The 25,454-nt window shown below is 38.5% G+C and overlaps 2 protein-coding genes across 3 annotated transcripts; one reads left to right on the top strand and one right to left on the bottom strand.

Annotated features, from left to right (window-relative positions):
* The first annotated feature begins 1,253 nt into the window (after nt 1-1,253).
* Nucleotides 1,254-15,850, top strand: alpk3a (alpha-kinase 3a). 2 transcript variants are annotated; one of them, XM_042410607.1, is made up of 14 exons: nt 1,254-1,390; nt 1,707-1,968; nt 2,832-2,953; nt 3,450-3,567; nt 3,694-5,074; nt 8,119-10,939; nt 11,364-11,511; nt 12,078-12,205; nt 12,304-12,339; nt 12,697-12,971; nt 13,090-13,178; nt 13,283-13,500; nt 13,587-13,635; nt 13,723-15,850. In XM_042410607.1, exons 2-14 carry the CDS (start codon nt 1,838-1,840, stop codon nt 14,066-14,068), a joined length of 5,862 nt encoding a protein of 1,953 aa, XP_042266541.1. In that variant the 5' UTR covers nt 1,254-1,390; nt 1,707-1,837; the 3' UTR covers nt 14,069-15,850. The 2 variants fall into 2 exon arrangements, with proteins under 2 accessions (XP_042266541.1, XP_042266540.1); XM_042410606.1 differs by lacking the exon at nt 1,254-1,390 and adding an exon at nt 1,408-1,478.
* A 167-nt stretch (nt 15,851-16,017) lies between these two features.
* Nucleotides 16,018-23,546, bottom strand: slc28a1 (solute carrier family 28 member 1). The gene is made up of 18 exons (XM_042412428.1): nt 23,489-23,546; nt 23,144-23,223; nt 22,995-23,071; nt 22,568-22,659; nt 22,192-22,381; nt 21,957-22,098; nt 21,592-21,705; nt 19,643-19,717; nt 19,459-19,539; nt 19,254-19,334; nt 18,973-19,098; nt 17,796-17,926; nt 17,532-17,700; nt 17,079-17,261; nt 16,849-16,930; nt 16,657-16,755; nt 16,469-16,574; nt 16,018-16,318 (listed from the first exon to the last, which is right to left on the bottom strand). Exons 1-18 carry the CDS (start codon nt 23,490-23,492, stop codon nt 16,198-16,200), a joined length of 1,953 nt encoding a protein of 650 aa, XP_042268362.1. The 5' UTR covers nt 23,493-23,546; the 3' UTR covers nt 16,018-16,197.
* Nucleotides 23,547-25,454: the final 1,908 nt, after the last annotated feature.

Here is a 25,454-nt window from a genome sequence, read left to right as displayed (position 1 = left end):
GCTAATGTAAGGGAGATGCATGTAGAGCCTCATTTCCTGACATTACGGTAATAAGCGAGTTGGCTCTTTTTCAGGTGCACTGCAATGTCAGGCTGAGGTTGAGTGTTGCAGCAAGGAAGTTAAAATATGCCTTCAAAACTGGACAAACTCGTACTAGGTTGTCACTGAGGTAGAGAAACCTTAGGCTAGATATAGCAGGGTGTGAGTTAAAGTAATGATATGTTTATCAATTAATTCGTCATACATGACATTCACATGCATAATGTAAAATACGGAGTACATTCTTAAAAGGTCTCATTGAAGAAGGCTAGCACAACATTATACATTTTAACACAGCATTATGTGTTATCATAAGTAGTTCCCTTCTTGATCCCTTCTTGACCATTAATTAAGTGTTAAATGATATAAAATATTTCCAAATACCATGATTATTTATGCTTTATTTGTATCATTCATTTTTTGTATACATTAAATAGCCTATGAACGTCTTTTATTGGTTATTTTGACTCCCATTTCACATTGCAGACATATACAGTAGGTATGCATATATTACTATATAAGTATATGGCTTTTTTGTACAAAAAATATATTTGGATAGATATTTACCAAGATAGGCAGCAGAGAGTTATAGGTAAACAACATAAGACAGACAACACAAATTATGCCACAAATCTGTAATACAAGATACAATTATTACATCATGAATACAAATTTCTAACACAATCAGATAAAAGATTGTATCCTAGAAACAACCTAAACAGCACCTTAAACAACCAAGGGGCTATCTAAAACCGCTTCTAAAATATGCTTACGTCATTAAATCAATGTGTAGATTTCATCAGCTGGGCCTGTTTTTGTCTAATTGATGTGAAATGTGATCTGCAAGTGGGCCACTATGTTTTGACCATGTGTTGCAATACGAAGTGAGGGGGGCTGTCCTGTAGCAACTCGTGAGCAAAGCACAGGACATATGTGGTTCATAGGTCGTCATCAGCTACATCATGAATCATATTCTACAGACATGTTTTGCGAGTTCACATCCAATCCTCTACAGTGTCTCACCAAGATGAGACACTGTTTTTCCCACTTTATAAGATGGATTGAAAGAAAGCCATGAGATTTTTACAGTATGATCACTGATGAAATGACAGATTTTTAGGAATGTCTTTTGGTTTAAATGGTTAGCTTTCACTCTATATTCAGTTTAGTTTTTAGGCTTCTTTGTTAAGTCTTAAGTATAGTTTCGGAAAATCTCATGTGCTCTTGCACCTATTTGTGGGCCTGCTATAAATAGGGCCCTGCTGGCAACACATGCGTGTCTATGATAGGCAGTTACACAGATTTTCTTCACAGACTCAGGCTCCAAAGCAACACTGACAACAACTCAATGGTAAGTTGGAAGATTTACCAAGTTGTGTGTGGACCAAGAAACACCTGAATTGGATGCACAACTCTTACAATTAAATAACATGTCTAAGGTTTGTGTTTGACCACTAACAGCCCTTCCACAACCTGATAGCTGAACCTATTTATAACTTGCTCCAATGCGATACTTTGCTTGGTCAGAAGGACAAGCATTGACTCTGAACTGTGTTTTTTAGTTTTGTACAAGCAAATGGCCCTCTTTGTACTTTATAGTTTAGTCTTTCAGTATCATCTCACAAGTTGTTTCACTATTCTTAAGTGTTTCTTTTTTTCTCCTCCAGGGTCTTTTACATGGATAACACAATTCAACTCTGAACTGGGACAGTGAACTTTGACAAGCTGTGGACACTGAGTAGTTTTGTACTGTGTTTATCTCGGATCTTACATTTTTTGTGAATTACTTCAGTGGACAATGACTTCCAGGAGGCCAATGACTCGCTCTTTTTCTGGCAATGGGAGGACAAGCAGCTTCAGTGAAGAGGAGTCCAATGGCCGTTCAGAGAGCCGCAATTCTTACCTCTCGAATGTTAGGCCTGAGAACAGGTAGACAACTTCATCTCTAATCCATGTATATGCAGGGCGTTTAAAAATATGTTTCTTGTAATGCAAAATTGATTTTAAAATCTGATTTATATTGCATGGTGGTCAAGAAAAAACATCTGGGTTAGCCAGATCAAGTGAGAACAATCACAAAACAACTGAAAATTCTCTGTTCATTTAAAGTTCATTTAATTGAAAAGAGGAAATGCTGAAGCCAGTCAAAACAGATTTTACATCATATTGTTTAGCGCATGACATTGTGTCTCGAAAACTACATTTATCACGTGCGTGTTTCAGTTTCTAATCTACAAACCATGAGAATAACAAAACTTGAAAAGTGCTCCTTTTGTTAAAGATTAGAGCAGTTATTAAACTATTTTATTTAGATGGGTTCCATATACGCAGATCGTAATTCATCATTAACGTCCCTTCATTTGCCTCCTTTCTGAATAGCTATTCAAGGTATTCTCACTACAGGCCAACGAGGTAATCCATACTTTTAAAACATTCCTCCCAACTAACATCTTAACCACACAAACTGGTTTACCCCAAGAATGAAACCTACACAGGTCTTAACAGCAATGTAAGTGTCCAATTTGTCCCGTGTTGCGTTCAGTTTTAGTTTCGTCAACGTCAGTTTCAATGTTGGATTGACAATTTTGTTTTGCTTGACATCTCACAAGTCTCTGTGTCACTCTTTCCTATTCGCTTCACTACCAGAAGTTCCCATTAACATCCTCTCCTCTTAATTAAGCAAGTAATTGGAATGTAATGAAGAGGTTATTGTAATGATAATGGGGTGAAAACTTTTTAAAAGCAATAAATTGTGAGAACAGGGCACTCAATGCATTAATGTTTTCTTCCAGGAGCACATTGTGCAGTGTCATGGCTCAGCTGACCGAGGACATACAGCCGTCCTTTGACACCACCTTGAAATCAAAGGCAGTGTCAGAAAACTGTAATGTGAAGTTCACATGTGTAGTATCAGGTAAGCCTACTCCTCATAGCCTTGTTTATGAGCATGCCACCACTTGTTCTTTATTGGAGCAACTGAAACTTTTCAGATGTGAAGAGACAGGATGTGACTAATCTGAAAACTGTGGAAGGATTTCACTTTGAAGACACAACATAAATTGCTTTATTCTTTCTGAACACAATAGACAATGAAGCTGAACCAGAAATTTTGCAACCAAATTGTATATACAAACTGTTTTTTCAAGGTGATAATTGCAGGCAGATCGGATGGGTTGGCCTATCCAACAGCAACAGCTGTTCCTGTGTGACACAAAGCCTCTACATACACTGTACTATGTTTACTTTATTTTTGTCCACCTAGTTATCTATAAAGAGAATATTTAACACAAAATGTCTCTTCAGACATGGTACCTGTGTAACAACATGCCAGTCAGTTTGTGGCACAAGGAGTGTTTTGTTTACAGTCCAGAGGCAGTGAATTTTATACTAAAGTCTATTAATATTTATAGGCTACCCAGCTCCGGAACTGAAATGGTATAAAGATGATATGGAAATGGACCGCTACTGTGGACTTCCAAAGTATGAAATTCGCCGTAATGGAAAAACCCACACCCTCCATATTTACAAGTATGTAAGACAACCTTGCAAAAATAATCTATTTTGTTCATTTAAATGTTGCAAATGTAGCTTCCTGTATTTTGTGCTCATTCAGAGTACCTATATTATGAGAATAATAGGTGTTTCTCTTTTCAGCTGCACATTAGATGATGCAGCCATCTATCAGGTCTCAGCCAGCAATAGTAAAGGAATTGTATCCTGCTCGGGGGTTTTGGAGGTTGGCACCATGAATGAGTACAAGATTCACCAGAGGTTCTTTGCCAAACTGAAGCAGAAAGCAGAGAAGAAGAAGAAAGACATGGAGGACCACACCAAGAAGGTGGATAAAGAAAACATTCAGAGAGAGAAACCACGGGTTAGCCCTGAGCGTCCTCCAAGGAAGCGACCCGTTCCACAACCACAGCAGATCCCAGCAGTGAAGGAGCCTGAGGCTGTTGAGCAGCTTGGGGCTGCTGCAGAACCCAATGGAGTTAGCTCTGAAGTCAAGGAAACAGCCCCTGTGACATCCATAGAAAGTGGCCTGGAGAAGGAGATACCTCCATCTGAGGAAACCTTGGCCAAAAAGAAAATAAAGATCACTAATGGTGTAGACACTGGAGGTAACAGCAGCAGCAATAGCAGCAGCAGAAGCCATATGATGGGGAATGGAGGTGAAAACTGTTATGATGGAGGAATCAGTTTGGCACAGTTTTTGGCAGAGACTCTCCAGTCCCAAACTAATGATGAGAAACAGAACTCACCTCTAGTGGAGAAACCTAGGGAGATGGATAAACCTATTGTAAACACCAGTAAAGAGCAAGAGAAGAAGCAAAAAGAGAGGGAGGAACAAGAAAAAACACCAGAGGAAGAGCTTGAGAGAGAGAAAAAGAGAGAACAAGAATTGGCCATAAAGAGGGAGAAAGAACAAGAAAGGCTGTCAGAGATGTTGCACATGGTAGACCACCCAAAACATGGTTCTGAAGTGAAACATCATAGCAAGGCTCATAAGGATCACGACCAGCACAACATCCAGACTTCAATCTCCTCTATGCTCCACACTGTCAAAGACTTCTTCTTTGGTAAGGGTAAGAAGGACTCTCATGATCACATTGAGAACAAGGGGAGAGAGTTTGACCACCTGTCCCCCTCAACGCAGCCTTACCCTTCTCAACCAGACACGCCACCCTCATTTCGGCTGCAGATGGAGCATCATCCAGAGGTGGATAAATCTCTCACAGAGGAAGTTGTTCCCATGGAAACTGATAAACCAAAGGGGCATTCAGAAACTGTGGATATAGAACAACAGTCAGTGTCACCGGAGCTGTTGACGCCAGACACACACAAGCACGAAGATAGTGTCCTACACACAGACCTAGCACCCGCTAATAGTTTGCCCCCTGAGAGCGTAGAGGAGTCAACAGGCCAGAGTGTCAAGGAGGCCGATGATGCTGTGGAGGCCATGAAGGTGTCTGTGGGGGCAGAGAGCAGCGGTCCACATGAAGAGATGTCATTGTCTGGGCTCCAAGTTCTCACTGAGGTACGTACAACGGTCTTGAAGGGCAGTTGGCTGCCACTTGAGAGATATATATATAGAGACTGTATTGGTGTGACAAGATAGAGTACGAGATGAGCTACTTCAGGGCCAAATCCTGAACTATGTCAACTATGACATTTAGGCTTTGGGTTGCTGCTGGTTATAAATGTGGTAGATAAGAAGCAGATGAGGGCACAGTTAGATGTTATATTCATTGGACTGTATGGGACAGACAATATAACCACTTTAAAACATACAGTATATTATCAGTCAAAACAGTGGAGTGTGTCAGCCTGGCCACGTAAGACTGTGTGGGACAGACAGTATAACCACTTTAAAACATACAGTATAGTATCAGTCAACTGACGGAGTGCGTCAGCCTGACCGTGTAGCACTGTGGTTTTACTGCATCAACAGTGCTCAAGAGTGACAAGCCAAACAAGATAGTGTAGGAGAAATAAGGAACTATAAGAGCAGGGCGACTTGCACTTAATATATGTGGGGGTGGGGGATGTTGTGTATCTACACAGCACATTGTAAGATAGGATGGGGAATATATCAGATGTTGGCTGTAATGAGTGGGACACCAGTGCGTCAGAGATGGTGATGAAACCTGAATTCCAGAGGCGGTTCTCACGTTACAAGCGGAGCTTTGTATGAGAGAGGGCCGTGTGGTCTATATGAGCGGTAGTAGAGTGAGTTTTCCTGCAGGTCCCAGCATGAAAGGAGGGCCTCATCACATTGGACACATTCCTCGCTTCCCCCCTCCCCATGTCTGAAAATAAACCCCTTCCTCATCTAGAGAAGAGGGAGGAAGGCAGTACTTCTCTCATCAGTGTTCCGCACAGAGAATTGTTTCGTGTCTGTCATGTTTGGGGAATTTTGACTTTTGACTACATTTTATGCCATTACAGCAGGAAAGCCGATAGGGATTCCAAGTAGGCTTATTATTTTTGCTATATTTGAGGTTGCACTGGTTTAGATCATGTGACTGTTAGACTCTTGGCTTTTTAATATGGATTTGTTTTAGTTGCACACGTTTCTTTGAAGTGGTAAGGTTGAAAATCTTTTTTATGTTAGTATTTTCATCAAAAGCCCCGCCTATGTTTTTCCCCCCAAATTTTAAACAAAGAAGCAAACAGAGATACAACGTTTAGTGGAAAAAACATAAAATTTTCTGACTTGTCTTCTTTTAAGCATGCACTTATATTCAAAAACATCTTCTGAATTTGGCAAATGGCAGATGAAATGGTTTTAGTTGCACACATGAAAAATCACTAAAATATTAAAAGAATGTTATTTCTTGTCTCTGCATATTTTGTTCAATATGCCTGTCTGCTTCAGTAGAGGGTTGGGAAGGATTTGGTGAATTATGTGGTAATATGTGATAATTTCTGAAAGTTTATTCAGTTATTATGACCCATCAAAATTCCACTGAAGTTTATATACCTGTGATTGCAGGCAGACAATAAGATCTCATCATTTATTTAAAATCCTTCATTTAGGTCCTTTTATATTTGACTTTTTTGCATGAATAGAGCAAAAGCTTGCAGTGAACTTTATTGTACAATAGTGATTTCACTAACATCCAGTGATGTGGTGCACAATGACATGTGAGAAAGGGAACTGAAGTCACCAGGTTTAAATTCTATCCACCTGCAGAGTGACTGTCCATAAAGTGGAAGTACAACTGTACAGTGGTGGTATAATGTGAACCTTTAGAGATGACTAATTGGAGGAAGTCTACCGATTTATCTGAGCAAGTTTTCTCACGAGTGTAGCATCTATTTACACATGCAGTGAGCTTCATTTTTAGACTGAATGCGACACCAGTTCCTTCCATCAAAATCGGCAACTTCTTTTTTTTCTTAGCAGTCACTTGTGGCCAAACATGTTGTCACGAGGCAGAATGTGGTGTCTTTGCTCGCCCTCATGAATTCTGTGAACAGCACAAACAGGGGCAGTAAGGGGAAAAACCCACCACACTACAACATATGTAGTATGAAGCTTCACCCGTAGATCTTCTTGTGTGTGTATTGATTTTTTAAAGAAGAAAATCATGATTTTTGTTTAATTTCCAATCAAAGTCAAGTAATGTTCCTCTCTGTCAATTTCACCCTCAACAGATGATTGATCCAAATGTGCACAACAGGTTCATGTGAATAATGAACATGTTGTGCCTTGTTTCTGCTGAGAGGCACGCTATCATGCATACACTGCCCAGACAGTTCTTTGTGTAAATAGCACACCTGTTTCAGACATGTGGGAATTCCCCTGTCCTTGTTCCAACATAAGGACGGGGCAGAATACACAGGCACTTTCAGTGGCTCAGTGGCTGTTATTTTTTTGACAAGGTTTTGTCCCTTTCAGCTAGATTAACCATTTAATTGCTTAAATCATAGACATAAAACATAGTATAAAATTGACGTTCACTTAGGACTCCATTTAGAAAATTTCCTGCTGTTGAAAAACAAATTTAATACAGATTTGGCTTGTTTGTTTAAATATCAAAACATTTTATTGGACCCTTATATGCGTAAACACAGCAACCTTGCACAGGACCTGTGGTAGACAAGTTCCTGAAATAAGCTGACAGGTCATAAAACACAAGAATTTATTGATCTAGTTGATCCAAATATTTGTCAAACGGCGTACTGCTTACCTTTCAACTAATGACTGATTAACTTTGTTCGCAGAGTGGTTTCAGTGCTCTTCCTGTCTGTGGGGGATGCAACACTGCATTACAATATCGAATCTGTTAGAATCTGTCACTGTTTATCCTTCTGTTGATTTATGGTAGAAAAACTCGACATAATCTAAAAGTGTCCCACTGTCAAAGGTCACTGTGGTAAGTTTTCTGTAACATGCCTCTTAAAACATGACAGTGAATGTATTTGGCAGTAAGTTCTTGGATATCTCAACAAATTTATATATATATAATATATATTAAAAATATTTTAATGTAAAAGAGTAAAAAGCCATCAATGTTTGATGGAGTTTATTGAGAATGAAATACTAAAATGCTTTATTTCTTTACTTTCCTTCAGGGTAAAGAGAAAGATTCTCAGCTTCCCCTAGACCATCAAGATCCAGATTGCGTGGTAGTTTCACCGCAGCCTACTCAACAGTCTGCACGAGATGAGTCTTCACCCAGGGAAGATATATCTGTCTTTCCACAGACCCAAGTCCCCATTGAAGAGGAATACCCCCCGACATCCACCCTCGCTAGCTTGAAAGATAATCAGGCTTCCACCTACAGTGTTATCTCGGTGACTGACAGCCACAACCATGGTGAGACACCCACTGAGGCTGTGCAAGAAGAGGAGATCAGTGTTGATAGCACGGGCAAAGAAGCTGAAGCGAACACAGAGGAGGGCTGTTCCACTAAGTTATGTGAGGAAGAGAAAACTGAAGTGAAATCAAACACACAGCCGTCCTCAGATATAAACAGTTCTGAGATTACTGAATTACCAACACCTTCGCTGGAAGTGAGAATAGAGACGAGGGAATCTAAAACATCAGACCAGGTACTTTCACCTCTGTCTACTATGGAGGCGCATACTTCAGAGGGAGGTAATTTTAAAGAAGAGGTCGAATGCGCTTCAGTTATTCAGGAAATGAATGTAGGATTTCCGCCCACTGCAGCCCCAGAGAGTTTAGAGATGGGTGACCTAAAAATACAGCAAATAAGCACTCCTTCTGTTGCAGAGGAAAGTAAAGAACTCCACAATCACAGTGCAGAGCAGAGTTTAAACTCAGGTTTCACAAACAGTGAGGAGAAAAGCGACTTGAAAGAGGTATTGTTTTCTGATTTAGAGAAAGATCTAGAAGTTAACTCGTGTAACAATTTGAAAGTACAAGAGCAGGAGATTTTAGAATGCAAACGCACAGAAGCAAGGAATGAGAGTTCAGAGTTTGAAATGGAGACAGACAAGGAAACTCAGGTGAAAGTAGAGGAAAATCAGGTGAAAGTAGAGGAAACTCAGGTGAAAGTAGAAGACACTCAGATGAAATATGAGGAAAATCAAGTGAAATTAGAGGAAACTCAGGTGAAAGTAGAGGAAGATCAGGTGAAATTAGAGGAAAATCAGGTGAAAGTAGAGGAAAATCAGGTTAAAGTAGAGGAAACTCAGGTGAAATTAGAGGAAAATCAGGTGAAAGTAGAGGAAACTCAGGTGAAAGTAAAGGGAAATCAGGTGAAATTAGAGGAAAATCAGGTTAAAGTAGAGGAAAATCAGGTTAAAGTAGAGGTAATTCAGGTGAAAGTAGAGGAAAATCAAGTTAAAGTAGAGGAGTTGGATGAATCAAAGACCATTTCAGTAACACAAAATAAGGAAGGTAATGCTAATGTTTTGGAGGAACCCTGTAATGTTGCACGTCAAGATGGCAATGAGAAACAGCTGGATTGGGCCTCAGACAATGTTCCACAAATCCAAATATCTTCATGTACTGAAGATATTAAACCAGCTGTGCCAGATTTAAGCCCAAATGAACATTTTATAATCCCAAAAATTGAAATAATGGAGCCTGAACTCAAAGAGTGCACTCTGCCATTAAGTATTTTGGCACTCAACAAGACAGAAACAGAGCCTGCTTTGTTGCAAAACCATGATGCAATAATCCAAGAACAGAGTGTGTCTGATTCCTCAGATTTGTTGCCCACGCAGAAAGGTATGCAGAATGATTATAACCCCTCAACTACCGAGAAAGTAAAGGAAGTTGTGCAATTTCATGATGAGACAGAAAAGCCGGAGTGGGAGCAGACACAAATAAAAAGCAGTGAACAGCTCCCTCAGTTGGACTATGCAAAAATTCCTGTTATAAATGTTTCATGTAGTGAGGACAAGGAGAATGGTGCATTTGTAAACACCCATGTTTCAGACACACCGAAGCCTGTTGAAACTCCAAAGGCGCCTTCGTTCTTGGTGCCACCGATCTCTGTCACTTGCCATGAAAGTGATCTCATAGTGGCCTCTCAGTGTGAGTCAACAGAAACAGAAACTTCAGCTACCATGCAAAGGGGAACAAAGCATGATGTTGACAATAATGCAGCCACTAAGCCTGAAAAGACTCAGAACCAAGAAGAAATGGCAGAAAAAAATGTAACAGGAAACACTCCCTCTGTGCTATTTGAAGCTCCAGTGCCAAAGGTTGGTGACAGTGTACCATCATTGAGCAAAACAACCCAAGACAACTTTGTCCCTGAAATATTGAAAACAAAAACCCTAAAAGAGGCCAAGATAGAGAACTCTGTCACTGTTGAGGACCTCCTAAGAAATAGATCCTCTGTTGAGAGACTGACCTTCAAACCCCCGGCACATCCATCACTGAGTCCAGCCAGTCTCCGTAAATTTATGTCCAAGGCTGCTCCAGATTCAGACAACGAGGCCGTGACATCTGTCCCCGTAATCACTGTGGGTGACCGCCAGAATGACAAGGCAGACGAAGATCTAAGCGGGGGATCGACACCAACATCATCCCTCTCCTGTGAAAGCAGTCCCCGGCTCAAACGTAAGGACAGTCTATCACTCATACGCTCTGCCACGCCAGAGGAGTTGGCCTCCGGGGCTCGCCGCAAGATTTTCATCCCAAAAACTAAAGAAGATGGAGAAGGCACTGTCGGTGCGCTAGACACTCAAAGCAAGAAGGAGACCCCCTACATGTCACCCAGCCAAGCTCGCAGAGCAGCATTACTACAAGCTCCCATGGGACAAAACACCCCACCAATGGAGAGGCGCTCTCCGCTGCTAAGCCGCAGAAAGACCACACTGGAGGTGCCAAAAGTTGTGGAGGAGACTCCATCAGAAGAGCCAGTCAGCACCAAGCGAGAAGAGAAACCTGCTGAAAAGAAGTTGGACCCATTGAAAGGTAACAAAGTCCGTCTTTCAGTCATGAAATATGTATTCTTTTATCTTGTGCAACAAGAAAAAAATATATATATACAGTTTATGTTGAGTGGGCAGGGTATTGATATATGATAATATGACATTAATATTGTTAAAGAATATAAACAAAATGTACAAATTAAGATACCATCTTTATTAATTAAATGACAGTCTAAGGTGAAATAGATTCAACTTCATTCATCCAATTTTTTGTGTAGTTTTCACAAAATATGTCATAATCATAATGGTTCTGTGAAAGACTTTGCATATTTTTGAAGTTTGTCAACACTGGCATCAGTACATTGGCACTCGATGAAGCAGAAACATTAGAAAGTCTCCGCTCTCCAGTACGGTATATATTTACCTTGGGCCCCTTGCTGGGCACCACTTCTGTCATGCACCAACAGCACCCCAGGTCATCCGTAAGATCAGGGGAGAGCCTTTCCCAGATGCCTCGGGACACCTGAAGCTCTGGTGCCAGTTTTTCAACGTGCTCAGTGACTCTACCATTAAGTGGTACAGAGATGAAGAGGAAATACTAGAGGTGAAGAGAAGGTAAATCCCCTTCTTGTCTTACAGCGTCAACACCACTCTAACCACCTGTAACACGGATCAAGTGCAATACCAGATGGTGTTCAATTTGTTGTGGGTATTAACATAATTACTTTGTCGTTGCTATTATTCTAAGAAATCCAGCCAACATGACTGGTTAAACTGGACAGATTCCAAATATGAAACAATAAGGCTACAAGGATAAACAGGATTTATTTGGGCCTTAGAGAGCATCTCATGGCCTTCTGTCATTCTCATATTCTCACTGCAGACATCTAGCTCATGTGACGATGAACCCCACAGCTGTGACACAGAGAGGTGAATCTCTGGCTAGACACAGAGACTGTAACCTGACACAGTATTTTTTCCATCTCCAGGGGGCATTAAAAGTCTATATATGTGCTATTGGTTGCTGTGTCAGCAGACTGCTGCCACACAATATGACTGTCTGTGTCACAGTGACACCTTGTGGGTTATTGTGGTCGTCCAAATAAGGTATAGTTCTGATGAGGCAATAAACTTCATGTGTACGTGATTATGTGCTGTATGTGTTTTCTTTTGTCCTCAAGTGGGGGAGATGAAAGCCAGGTAGCGTTGGCTATTGTGCTGGCATCCAGCCCAGACTGTGGAGTGTATGGCTGTACGATCAAGAATGAATATGGGACTGACACCACTGACTACCTCCTCAGTGTAGACAGTAAGATACAAGATGCCTGAAGAAATTTCAGTTTGAAAACTGCATCTAATCATATCAGTTGTGCTTTAATGAGTTTTTGTGTGTTTTCTGTTTTACAGTTCTGTCTGAGATACTACTGAAAGATGATTTGGAAGGTAAATATTTCAATTAGATATGTACTTTTTTTTTTTTGTAAATCATTTCTTATTGTCAGAATCAGAATCAGTTTATTAGCCAAATATAAAAGCATACAAACAATGTGTCTTGGCTTTTGCTCCCACAAACAAAACATGGAAGAATAAAAAGAGTAAGGTAATAATAATGATGAAATAAACAAAATAGTAGTAAATATGGACTGTACCTCAGTCTTTTTCCTGAGGGAAGGAATTCAACTGTGGTCTGAGTCTGTGGGTTCTCCACCCAGCAAATGATGTGCTGCAGCCTTTAAATGTCCTGTTTAGTTGCTGTACTGTAACAAACAGATGTAAATATCTGTTTCTGTCTTCCTTTAGTTGGAGAGGAGATAGAGATGACCCCACTGCTGTTCAGCAAAGGTATTGCCGATTGTGGCAACTGGGGTAACAAATACTTTGGCCGCATCATGACCGAGACGGTGCACATCGGGGAAGGTGCTGCCCACAAAGCCAGCAGAGTGAAGGTAATTTACGGCCTGGATCCTGTCTTTGAGTCTGGAAGCACCTGTATCATCAAAGTTCAAAACCCCATCGCCTATGGGACCAAACAGGAGAGCAACCTTACAGAGAGAAATCTAGAGATTACAAGACAAGTGAGTAGTAGTAGATTTAACGTCTAAGAATTATTGGTAAATTGCTTGCAATAAATTCCTAGCAATTACACCTGCTATACATTCATTTTTTTTTTTATTAAATTCTTTCTGTTGCCAGGAGTGCAAAATCCAAAACATGATCCGAGAATACTGTAAAATCTTTGCAGCTGAAGCAAGAGTTGCTGAGAACTTTGGCCACTCACTAGAGTAAGGACCACATCCAATATACAGCAGCTCTGATAACTGATTCCTACTAAAAATGCACTGCTTGTGATCATCTCACTTTTTTTTTTTTCCTGTGATTTCCACAGAGTGAATCCTCAGTATCTGATGTACCGGCCTGCAAACTCTGTGCCATATGCCACAGTGGAGGCTGATCTGAAGGGTGTCTTCCTCAAGTATTGTATGATGGATCCTAAAGGCAGACTGATTACACGAACTATCTCTGAGGTGGAGCAGAAATGCTGCACATTCCAGCACTGGATCCATCAGTGGACGCATGGCAATTTACTGGTCACTCGGATGGAGGGTGAGCAACACATACAAGGCGATCAAGAAAGTGATCAAATACTGTATCTATTAATATTAAAGATCGTCTTTGATTTATTTTGGCAGGTGTTGAAATGAAGATTACTAATGTCAAAGTTGTGACCAAGTCAAAAGGGTTTGTATCTCAATCAGTACATGCAAGTGTTTTGGGTTGTTTACTATTAGAATGGCTGCAATAAAAAAGCTGTCTCCTGTATTTCAGATACCAAGGACTAACAGATTGTGGCTCTCCTGAAGTATTCGAACAGTTCCTGACACAACATAAGTGCAACTACTACTGTGGACTTCTTGGCCTGCGCCCACTGAAGACTATGGATAGTCTGCAGCAGCCCACCAAGATGAAGGGCTCCAGGAGTCCCCTGCTCAACCGCAAGTTGGGTGCAGGCTCTGGCAGCCCACAGCTACAGCGGAAAGGACACAGCCCTCAACTGTCTAGAAAGGCAACTTCTAGCCCAAAGGTGACTAGAAAAGTCCAGGAGACAGAGGACAATAAATCAGGTGCCAAACCCAAGCCTGCAGAAACTCTTGATGTTCTTGAAACAAGGTAGGAAAAAAAGGTCTCTTTTGTGTCATGTAAGATGTTATTGCTGTTAATGGTTTAGCATTACCTGTTTCTTTCCAGTTACCAAAGCCAGCAAGGACTTGAAGAGTAAGATTATAAGAAAATAAATAGTTTGTTGACCTGATTTGTCTTGTAAAATTACTGTGAATTTCTCTGTAGCCATTACAACTATGAGACATCCCTCTCCCAGCTTGTGCTGTGTCTCCCAGCGCAGGGTTTTTGACCTCATAGCTCAGAGACACCACACAGCAAAATCAGAGAGAGACTTTAGAGTTGACTATTGACTATTAAATAGTTTGAAACACTTGCCTCAGTCTTATCAGCTCTATGAGTGGACAAACAGCTCTTCAAGCAATATTTGTCAACACAAAATAATCATGAGGGAAATATCAACCGCACTTCACAGTGTAAAATTTGCAGTAGCTCTTTTCTTTTATTGAAGAGATGTCAACATTTGTTTTTGTTGTTGTGTTTTGGTTTAAAGAATTGTGAAGGACAAAATCTACATGACCACAGCCACAGAAGTGATTGAGATCATGTATTATCATGTCATGTCATATTAGACATTGCATATTCATCTGTGATGTACATTATGTGTGTAGGACATAAAGTTTATTTTGGAGATGTTATGGTTAGCATTAGAACTGCCTATGCAGCATTTCTTTATGTCTCAACATTACAGAGCAAACGTGAGCTCATGCTGTGAAAGTACACCATTTTTAGGTCAAAGATGTTTGTGTGCACTTTTTTTGGCATTAGTTTGTAGAAGATTTAAATGATTTTTATCTGTTAATTATAGAGTCTGTATACCTGCTTTAACAGTCCTATTATTTCAGAATATATGCTGGTGAATACAACAGACAAAGGAATAGTAGTAAGGGGCTTAAAAATAAACTCTTTAACTATGGTATGGCTATGCTCATTGACATTCAAACACACAAGTATGTTTCCAGCAAGGAAAGCTGCTGAATGAGTTTCACACAGTAATTTGGACCTGACCTATGGACTGTAGGATAAAAGCCCACTAAGCAAAATAACCAACTCAGGATTTTCAGAAGCTTCTTGATCTTAACATGAAATCTGTAAAGTTTTACTACAACTGACAATCAGCCCTAGCTGACCAACAATTTATCTGCAGTAACCAGACCAATCCTTAGCATTGCCTTTTTTATAAGTTGCAAACTCCAGCATGGACTTAAACATCGGGGGTAGAATAAAAATGAAAACGAAACAGTTATCTCATGATGTTGCACAGGGATTTAACTTTAGTTAAATTCCAACAGGAGTCATTTTCTTTTTACAAATACAGAACTGACAAAAGAGCTTTAGGAATTTCTATAATGGATTCTTGGTTAATGATCAATGAGAGTCTACAAATGAGTCCAAATAGCCACTGCTCAGCTGTTGTTACTTACAAATTCACTTTGACTGCATGAGGATTTGTTTATGAAAAAAAAAAGCATATTTGAAATGGAGATGGGATATTTGTAATAGCAAAATAAGTAAATGTATGCTGACCAGAAGATGATGTTGAAAACACTGTAATTTTATGGTGTGGTGTCATGCAAACAAATCACTGTATTGTGTACGTGTACATAAAGTCAAAGGACTAAATGTAAGTGGTGTGAAAAAAAAGTAGTAAACATGTGAGTGAGTGAGTGAATGAGTGAGTGAGTGAGTGAGTGAGTGACAAAGAAGGATAAATGTGTGTGTTTACAATGTGTACTGTCTTTGGCTTGTTACACCATGTCAGCTGATGTTTTTTTAAATAAAAGTCTAAAATATTTGTGTTCAAGCATAATTTATTTTTTTATTTACATAGGTTTTTATTTATATCAGTGAAATTATTAACTTATACGTTATAAATCATGTTACATTCATGAAAGTGCTGATACCTGAATATTTCCTGAGGTATATATATTAAGCGGTGTCCTTTTAACACTTGGCCTTAAATTAAATACAACATCAGAATTCATTTACAATATAATACACAAAAGGCACATTTATGTTTAAAAGATATGCATATAGGCATTCCATTTTAACATTAATCAAGGCAGAAATCAACAGACATGGAGAGACATTCAACTGAACTATAAAAACAGATATTTTTTTCCTCTACATACAAACCGCTGCGTTAGAAAGATCACAACACTGACAACATTTAGAGAGAAACATTGTGGCGTTTGCTACTGTGCTCCACGGTGGTTCAAATGAGATGGTCCCATTGTTTAGAGTGCTGCAAGAGAATTAATTTGAGATATAAATACAAAGAACTCCATATCACAGAAAGACACTTGATCTATTAACACTGTGTTATTGATATTGTGCTTCATGTTTTAATCAAGGCACCAGATAGCATGTTTGTAATGAAAATGTAAATTCTCACCTTTGAAAGAGGTCATTGCAGCAAGTTTGTATGTTTTCATCTGTGGCACTGAAAGCAGATACCTTGAACAGCTCCACACAGTCAAGTGGAGGAACAAAGAGGATCCCTGAGAAACAAAGTAAGAGCCACTCAGTAAAATTGCAGTACAAGTTGCACTAAAATTATATAAAAAATCCAAAAGTGCTTACCTGCAATGCAAGCATTGACAAGAGAAACACAAGTCCCGGTGATCATAGCTCTCAACACCAGAGATGAGATTTCACTTCTTTTAGATGGGCATATAGAGGCTTTGATAAGAGAAAATGCTCTGTGTCAAAAATCATTACTGAGACAGTATCCTGGTGCAAGACAAAAAAGTGATGGGATGATAAAATACTCACAAAGGCCACCAATCACAATGCCCAGTGAGCTGAAGTTGGCGAACCCACAGAGAGCATAAGTGCTGATTACTTCTGATCGGACCTGTAACAGGAAGACACAAAATAATTGAATGTTATTGCACATTATGTAAAATAATTTACCTTCCATTTTTTGTGCAGTGCTACTTTCGCACACCCCCACTGACAATGGTCACAACATATAAGAACTCAAACTAAGAACATTTACTCACAGTAATCCATGGTTCTTCATCAAGTCCATTAATTCTGTTGTTCTTCAGTTCAGATAATTTCTCATAAGCCACAAACTCATTGACGAAGACCTTTGTGCCAATTAGTTCAGCAACCATGAAACTCTCCTCATATGGTATTCCCATCATAAAGGCCACAGGCATGAACACGTAAGAGCAAATTACCTATGAACACAAAAATACATGTAGTTATTTAGATATCATTAGATTCACTTGTTAACTTTACAGTACAATAAAGTGAAATGCTGTATGTGAAATATCAACATAAATAAATATACATATGTTTGAATAATTAGTTAAAATGTGAAATATTATAATAAATAAACAAATAGATGATCAAAACAAATTATTATTTATTATTTGTTAACTATAAATGTAATGTAATGTAATTGTAATTATTTACAATCAACTTATCACTGTTTTGCTAAAACATACCTGAAATGTGATTGAAGGATATCCCACCATGCCTCCAAGCCAACCCAAAGATTTATTTATGAATCCAAGGATGGCAAGAAAGGCGATTAAGTTTGCTGCAATGTTAGCAACAAGACTTATTGAGGCAGATGCTCCATTGCTGGCAGCCTCCAAAATGTTCTGTTCATCACTGGGGAGTTCAAAAAAGTAATTTAATTCACAAAAGTAGAAGAAAAACACTAAAGAAATGAGAAAAAAATGAAGAGACAGATATACTGTACACACCCACAAGCTATTTTGATAGCCTTATCTGACTTGAAGACACTCTCCTTTGTCTCTGGGTAAGACAGCTTGGAGATGGCCAACGCACAAGGAGCAGCCATAACAGAGGCTGATATCAAGGAAGATGCATCAATCTGCAAAATACAATGAAATGTCATTTAATTCACAGTGGCGCATTGGAGTCACTGTAGTAATCAGTAACAGATTACAATGATTGATATTCCACATGATGTTGTTAGAATAATAAAACTGTAAAGCAACTAAACAAAAGCATTATCAAATATTAAAAAGTACTAATTGTAGTTTTAAATTTTGTGGTTTTGTCTGTTTTAAAACACTACAGCAGTTTTTATATATACTTATATATACTATATATACTATCAATTCAGTTGCAACCTTAAAATAAGAAAAGTCCAAGAAAAACCAAAAGGCCCATGGAAAAAACTGAATCATCACCCAATTATAGATCCTGGTCTTTTCTCATTATTTAAATGTAGTGTTTTTGCAGCTTTTGTCATAGATAAATCCACATAAACTAACGTTAGAAGAGATATATGATCAAAACACAACATGGTTGGTCATGTCATGTAATAGTCAAACTTCTCCCTCCTCCAACCAGGATCTACTCCTGTTTTAATGTACAGTAGTTGATGCTGATTTTCTCAACAGTCTCTTCTCTCAAGTCTACTAACAGTGCCCTTGTCCCCTTAACTAACAGCTTCTTGAAAGGTGGTCTTTGACTGCTTGTTCACAGAACCACTGTACATCATCAACCTCTCCCGACAGATTAGCTGTTTTCCAGTGACCTCAAAACTGCTTCTGTACAACCTCCTCTGAAGAAAAGAAGCACTCTGGACGCTAGGCACATTTAACAAGCATTGCTGCTACAATATTGTGCAGGGACACGTCATCCCATCTGGTTTGCACTAAGGGCTATTTGACGAAGGAGAAGAAGAAGGAGACTGATGGAGATGACCTGGCCTCCACAGTCACCTGACCTGAACCCAACTGAGATGGTTTGGGATGAGTTGGACAGAGGAGTGAAGGAAAAGCAGCCTTGACTTTGGACAGTCTTCTTGTAGATTTAACTTTCAATGCTTATCATGTTTAAAGAAACTTAAAATTACTCTTTACAAGCTAGTATGTATCATGTGCTGGTATGAAAACAGTTTAATCTCACCCCAAATGAGATGAATGCCCCCATGACACTGCCTGCAATTGTGGCAAATCCCCCGGTCATAACAGCATGGATCTCAGAACTGGTCATGTCCTTTAAATAGGGACGAATCAGCAGCGGTGCCTCAGTCTAAAAAAACAAAACATGAAGAGTTACTGTATGAATGTTTATAGAATCATAAAACCAAAGCACAGCATGATTCAAACTCATGAAATTTAAATGCAATGTTGTCAGACTAGGGTGAAAGATAGTGTAGCAAAGACATCAAGCCTTGTTCAGAGTACCTGCCCAACAAAGATATTGCCTGCCACACTCAAGGTCTCAGTGGGAGAGGTTCCCAACGTTATCTGCATAACCCATGAGATCTGCGTGGACAAAAACACATGGCTCTTGGTCATAGTACTGTATGTCACAGCAGGTGTAAGCCATGTACACCCAGCCATCAGGAGTCTCTAAGGCTGTGAGGTATAAGTTTTAATCTTGCTTTACCTTCAGAATGAGCCACTGCATTATCCCCAAAAAGTAAAGGACCGACATCACACTGCTGAAGAACACAACAATAGGCAAAGCCTGAGGAAGAAATCACAAAACTCAGCTTGAATAACTCATAATCATATAGCCTGTATTTATTGTATTTAGGAAAGAATAAATTGTCAGCTGTACATCCACTCACTTGAAAGGCAAAAATGTCTGCGATCAGATCCCCAAAAACAAATGCTGACCCTTCTTTGGTGTAGTTGAGGAATATCTAAAATCATGAGACAAAGAAGAAACATGGGTTATATTATTTCAAACAGTTCTTTGTTCTCTTAATCTATTAATTTATCGTATTCATGATTAGATTATTTATTCATTTATATATTACAATATAGAGTCATTGGAACATAAAAGAATAAAAGAGTAAAAGTAAAGATAGTAGGCTGAACTACATAACATGCCTGTGCAGATACTCAAGAACCCAAGAATAAGGGTGAACAACACAATAAAGTATTTCTAAAGATAAGCATGTACATATTCAAAGGATATTGCACCCTGGTAGATAAGTAACACCATCTGTCACACAAGTCAAGTCTGTTGTGCAAACCAAGAGTTTCAGGACAATGTATGATGTGACTGGAAATAAATGCTGGATTTAGTTATTTATTTATTGTTATTATTTATAAAATATTGGCAAAACAGGGGCAAAATACATCTGACTTACTAAAAGTGAGATATGTTGAATGAAAAAAAGGTTTTTGGGCACTGTTATCATTATGTAACCAGACAATGTTTATGATCCAGGGTAAAATTTAAAATTTTGGTAATTTTTCCTAAAGGATGATCAGAGCTGAGCCTGTGTAATAATCATCAGCTGTGTATCATATTATCCAATTATATCATTCACTTATTTAAAATTGATGCTGAAACCTGCTTGTTGTTGTACCTGTTGTTAAAAATACAGCCAAATTCTAACAGTAATGTACTGTTCTTTCTAAATACAGTAAAATACTGTAAATTTTGATGCTTTTTGGAGACAAAACCAAGAACGGACATTAACAGCAGGCTACTGTAAAGGAGGGACAGAAGCCACATGCAACCATCAACAACATAAAATCATCGTTCATCCTCCTTTGTGGAATCAAACCAAAAGGTCATTAACATCATACTGAGAAAATAGAAGTGCATTTGTGCATCTGGTTAATGCAATTAGTGACTACGTTTAATTTTTTCTAACATTAAACTGGTATAATCCCAGCAAGCACCTGGCAGGCACAAGAGAGCATTTTCAGACAGTGTTCTTCAGTTGGAAGTTTGAATTACTGGTATTTGAACATTATTTTCACTGCTGCTTGCAAGTCTAGTTTAAAGATTAATTTTGGATGACTGTTTTCTAATACTGGTGTTAGTCTGGCCTCGTCTATATTTACACCTTGTTTATCCCACTTGCATTTCATAATACTCGTCACCACTCTGAAGAACTCTACTTCATGTCAGAAAGGGAAGTCAGGCGTCCTTGTGGAAAATGTTTCTCTCTCCCATTCAACTGCTTCATTTCTCTTTCTCTCACTCTGTGCTCAATTTTTTATTCTTGTTTCTTTCTCACACAGTGAGCTGTGAGCCTGGAAGCCTGGATGTCGACCTTCTGCCATTTATAACAGAGGGCATCTGAAGGCATTACAAACTGTGTTATCCTGCAATCTGTTTATTTGTGTTTTTATATTTTTTTAAACAGTAGTTTGAAAAGCAGTTGCTGTTTAGACTTATGACAAAATTTTGCTGGCAGCAACAGATTTACGTTGACCCCCTTTGAAAAGGCATGAACCTCGAGTATTATTTTTTCAAACAAACTTGAATATATTTGGCATATTTGAAAGCTTCTAAATAAATGTTCAGTTCCATAAAGCTGTCACTTGTCCCATCCTCTTTTGTGCTCGATGTAAAATGCTGGTAACTATAGCTGTCAGTAGTTTACTGTAATTTTACTGGGAAATTTGTTACAGTGTAACTGTGTATTTATTTTTCAAAATAAAATTTGGCCTATATATATCTGAGTTTCTTTTAATTTTGGTGGAATATACATTGTCATTCTGAATTGAGTGTCTATTATTCATTTTAGATAAGAAAAACATCCAAGTTTTATACCTGCACTTGTTCTCCGAGCCATTTGAAAGCTACAATTCCAGGCTGTGTTCTTATAACAAAAAGGCCAATACAAAACTGCATCCCGAGACCCCAAAAGACAGGCCTCCATGACACCTAAAAAAGATTTTTTAAGAAAAACAAGTAATTTGACCACAAGTGTATCTGTCAGGGAGTCTCAATAAAGCATTTTATTAGCAAGGAAGCATTTCTGATAAAGCTTAAGACAATAGAGGCACAAGGCCAAATGATATCCAAAGTCTCAGCAAAACAGACCAGAGATAACTTGAGAGATAACAGCCAAGCATATGTCGAAACATCTTTCATGTTAGCAGATATTCATCCTAGAATGAGTAAATAAAACTCACCTCTGTCCTGTGTGCTGAGAAGATGAACAAAACCACGATGAACATACACACGCCTCCGAATGAGATAAGCTGCTCAGGACGTTGGCTCGTGTCCAGGACCAGCCACAGAACAAGCAGGGCCACAACAGCTATGATGAAAACCCTGCAATAAAAAAACACCTTTGCTCATTAACAGATTGCATCCTGTGCGGCCCGTTATCATACACAGAGCAGTGCACACATCACATCCACTCACCATTTAATCCACTTCAAGTTAGATTTAAAGCATCTTACTGCAGGTTTGAAACACTGACTGATGCTTTTTCCCATGTACTTCTTCAAAAGTTCGTATGATGTTATAACAACAGCCAAACTGGTGAGGACTACAAGAGCGATGGCCCTGTGGAAATCCAATACACAGGCTGCAATGAAGTATGCCACATAACCTAAAGAACAGAAAAAGAGCATTTGATCAAGAATGAGTGTCCATGTTCAAATGGTTATTACTGTCTTGTCATAGTCTTCATAACAAATATCCTTGACCTTTAAAGTGTAAAGGACACCATAATTTTTTTTATAATAAACTTCTGTTTGTAAAATATTAACACAAATGAACAGACTTTTAATATTACCTGCTCCAAGTATGGCCAGCACAATGTATTTGAAGGTTTTTGAGTGAGCCTTCACGTAATCCTCTGTGACATTAATCGGCTTGGTAACTTTGCTAAAGTACAGAACAAATCAGAACTCAGTTTCCATTGGGTATAAAACATAGTTCTGTTTCAAATTTCTGTGAATAAAAAATGTCTTTCTTATAATTCCATAGATTCAGTTTCAAGTAATGTATATTTGCCTAAAGATTGTTGTTTTTTGTATTAAATATCAAATCTCAACAAGTTAATTATACTGTACATATATACATAGGATAAACAATATAAATATCACTGAGGCATAATGAAGCATCCCTGCTGTAATAACTATACCCAAAACAATTGCACTGCCCAATAAAAACAGTTACTAATTTAGTTTTACAGAAAGCAATCACATAAACTGACACACCTTAGGTATGATCCCATTCCCTTTTTTTTCTTGTTTGTCTCACATTTGACGCTGCTAGTATCCTCCGTGTTGTCCTCCTGAGAAAATCACATTATTTTACTGGGAAAAAAATCGCACCATTTTCACTAAAAACAAAAGGTGATACATACATCTATTTCAAAAGCAAAGTTGTCCCGGCCATTTCCGTTGGCATGGTTTTCACTTTTGTGCTGGATATCATTGGTTTCCGCTGAAAAAACACAACAGAAACATTGTTAACTTCTATGCAGCAGCCTTTGGAAAAGTAGCTTTAACTTTAACAACCAGGAATGCCAAATGACCAACAAGCTGTGTTTCTATGTCCTCTCTCTGTGAGATAAAACAATCTCAAAATAAGTCCACAGAGTCCTCACAGCTTATCTTGATGAAGAGGAAAATAGAAGAATTGTGCACAAGAATACCAGTTCACAACTGCAAAACAAACAGTTCAAAGAAAAGCAGAGGTAATGGCTTACTCATTGTGCGTCCTCCTAGACCCCCCTGTCAAATGGTGTGCTGTAAAAAACACTGCGGGAAAATATACTCTGCCCTCAATGAAATCTTATCATTAATTAACAGACACGTTACGTGCTCCTCTGATCTTTAAGGGAGTACAGGACATAGACAAAAGTGTCATTATGCATCAGAATTTATGTAATCAACAATGAAGCAACAATCAGATGTGATGTTGACCACATTCATCATTTATGAAATTATTACAGGGACACATGATGATATTCCAGATGATATTCCAGATATAAAGTCACTGGAAATGACAAAGCTGAAAAACTGATATTTAATAACACCGGGAAATACTAGTGGATTAATCATGAATGAGTTTATCTGTAGGCTACTCCCATACTTAAAGTAAGTTATAAATAGTCATATTGTTCCTTTTTATAAAGACTTTCCAATAAAGATTTTCTCAGAGGCATGTGAACATGACAAGACTTAACTCAAAAACACATTTTCTTTTCTGCCTATTTCTATCTTGAGAAAAACAAAATGACTATGAGTCGTAACTTATGAATGTTGTTAGGTTTGTGGCATTTTCAAACAGGCTACAGTAAAAAGCAGCTAAATATACGCTTAGAAGAGAAATAATAATTAGAGCGAATGTAGCACATATTATTCCTGTAAAGGAGCCCAAAGAAAACTGCTGTATGTGGAGTTAAATTCTACTGTGTATGCCATCAAAGGCCTTCATAGGTCTTTTAGTGGGGAAAAGACAGCAATGTCAAATTGTCTCTTATTTTTATGACAACATCTCATCTCTTTATGCAGTTGTTTTGTAGAAAAAGTACATTGAGTATTCACTGCAGAATTAGATATCCTCCAAATCAGTTAGAGCTTTTATCTGGTCCATTAAATATATTGCAGTGCAATCTGTACTTCACTTTCACGGTGATGATTCATGAGTGGTTTTATTGGTCACAATTTGTTCTTCTCGCTACTGTTCAAATTTGATCTTGTTCATTCACTCATTTGCCATCAGAATTAATTTGACTATTTAGATGTGGCAGATATTGTTATATTGTTGCTTCTATTAAGTTTCTGCTGCTCTTTTTTCAAATTTTCTTCTGATAAGAAAGTGATTCAGGCCTCTGTGCGTGAGTATGTGTGTGTGCATTTAACAGGAATTGGTGTCACTTCAGCCTGACTAGCAGGAAACGAAGAGTCTTGCGTTATAACGCCCTCAATTTTGTCTTACAGGACATTAAAATGAAAAACTACCTCCTTCCCCGCAAAATTTAAGTTGTGTACAAACTTTAAGGCTCTAATGGTCGTCAGAAGCTGAACTTGCCCCCACTCCCAAAATGAGAGTATCACCACAAATGCCAAAACTGATGGGGAACTTTGGCAGTCCTTGTTGAATCATGGTCAAAAATTTCAAACAGCATGATTGGAGAGTTGTTTATGGGGAGCAAAGTGTAAAAAGTATTGAGAAACCGTTTCATTGTGAATGTATCCAGATTCAGTTAATGATTTAATGTGGATAATCCACTCCACTATACTACCTGCAAGGAAATTATTAGTAATAATAAATAAAACAATGACTCACGTTTCTTTGTAATGCCCTGTGATTTACAACATATCCAGGCTGATGATCAACTAAGCACTTCTGCCACTGACAATGGATTGGAGGATGCTGAACATTACCAATGATACATGGACTGCTTGGCTGTTCAGATCAACATCCAACCAATAATTATGACTTTAAAATTGGTATTTTTTCTGATTGCTCCATTAAGCAGTACATAACACATATGTGCCTGAAGAACATTGGCCACATTTTACTGTTGAAGTTGACATAAATCCTAATTTTAAGGCATTTTAATCAAGCACACTATATTAATGTATTTCACTATATTTGCACCCCCAGCACCTTGACTTATTTGATTACTGAGATAAAACCATAGATATTCACATGTATTTATACAT

The sequence above is a fragment of the Thunnus maccoyii genome, chromosome 5 (genome assembly GCF_910596095.1).
Source record: "Thunnus maccoyii chromosome 5, fThuMac1.1, whole genome shotgun sequence".
Lineage (NCBI taxonomy): Eukaryota > Metazoa > Chordata > Actinopteri > Scombriformes > Scombridae > Thunnus > Thunnus maccoyii.
Note: the sequence above shows the minus strand (reverse complement) of the source record. Positions and strands in the feature narration are given on the sequence as shown.

Excerpts from the sequence above, each read along its gene's own strand:
- alpk3a (XM_042410607.1), top strand. The coding sequence starts at position 1,838 with ATGACTTCCAGGAGGCCAATGACTCGCTCTTTTTCTGGCAATGGGAGG. Across the intron at positions 2,954-3,449 it reads GTTCACATGTGTAGTATCAG|GCTACCCAGCTCCGGAACTG; the intron begins GTAAGCCTACTC and ends TAATATTTATAG. Across the intron at positions 13,636-13,722 it reads GTTGTGACCAAGTCAAAAGG|ATACCAAGGACTAACAGATT; the intron begins GTTTGTATCTCA and ends CCTGTATTTCAG.
- slc28a1 (XM_042412428.1), bottom strand. Across the intron at positions 16,756-16,848 it reads CATTGTGATTGGTGGCCTTT|CCTCTATATGCCCATCTAAA; the intron begins GTGAGTATTTTA and ends CTCTTATCAAAG. Across the intron at positions 16,319-16,468 it reads TGCAATGACCTCTTTCAAAG|CACTCTAAACAATGGGACCA; the intron begins GTGAGAATTTAC and ends ATTCTCTTGCAG.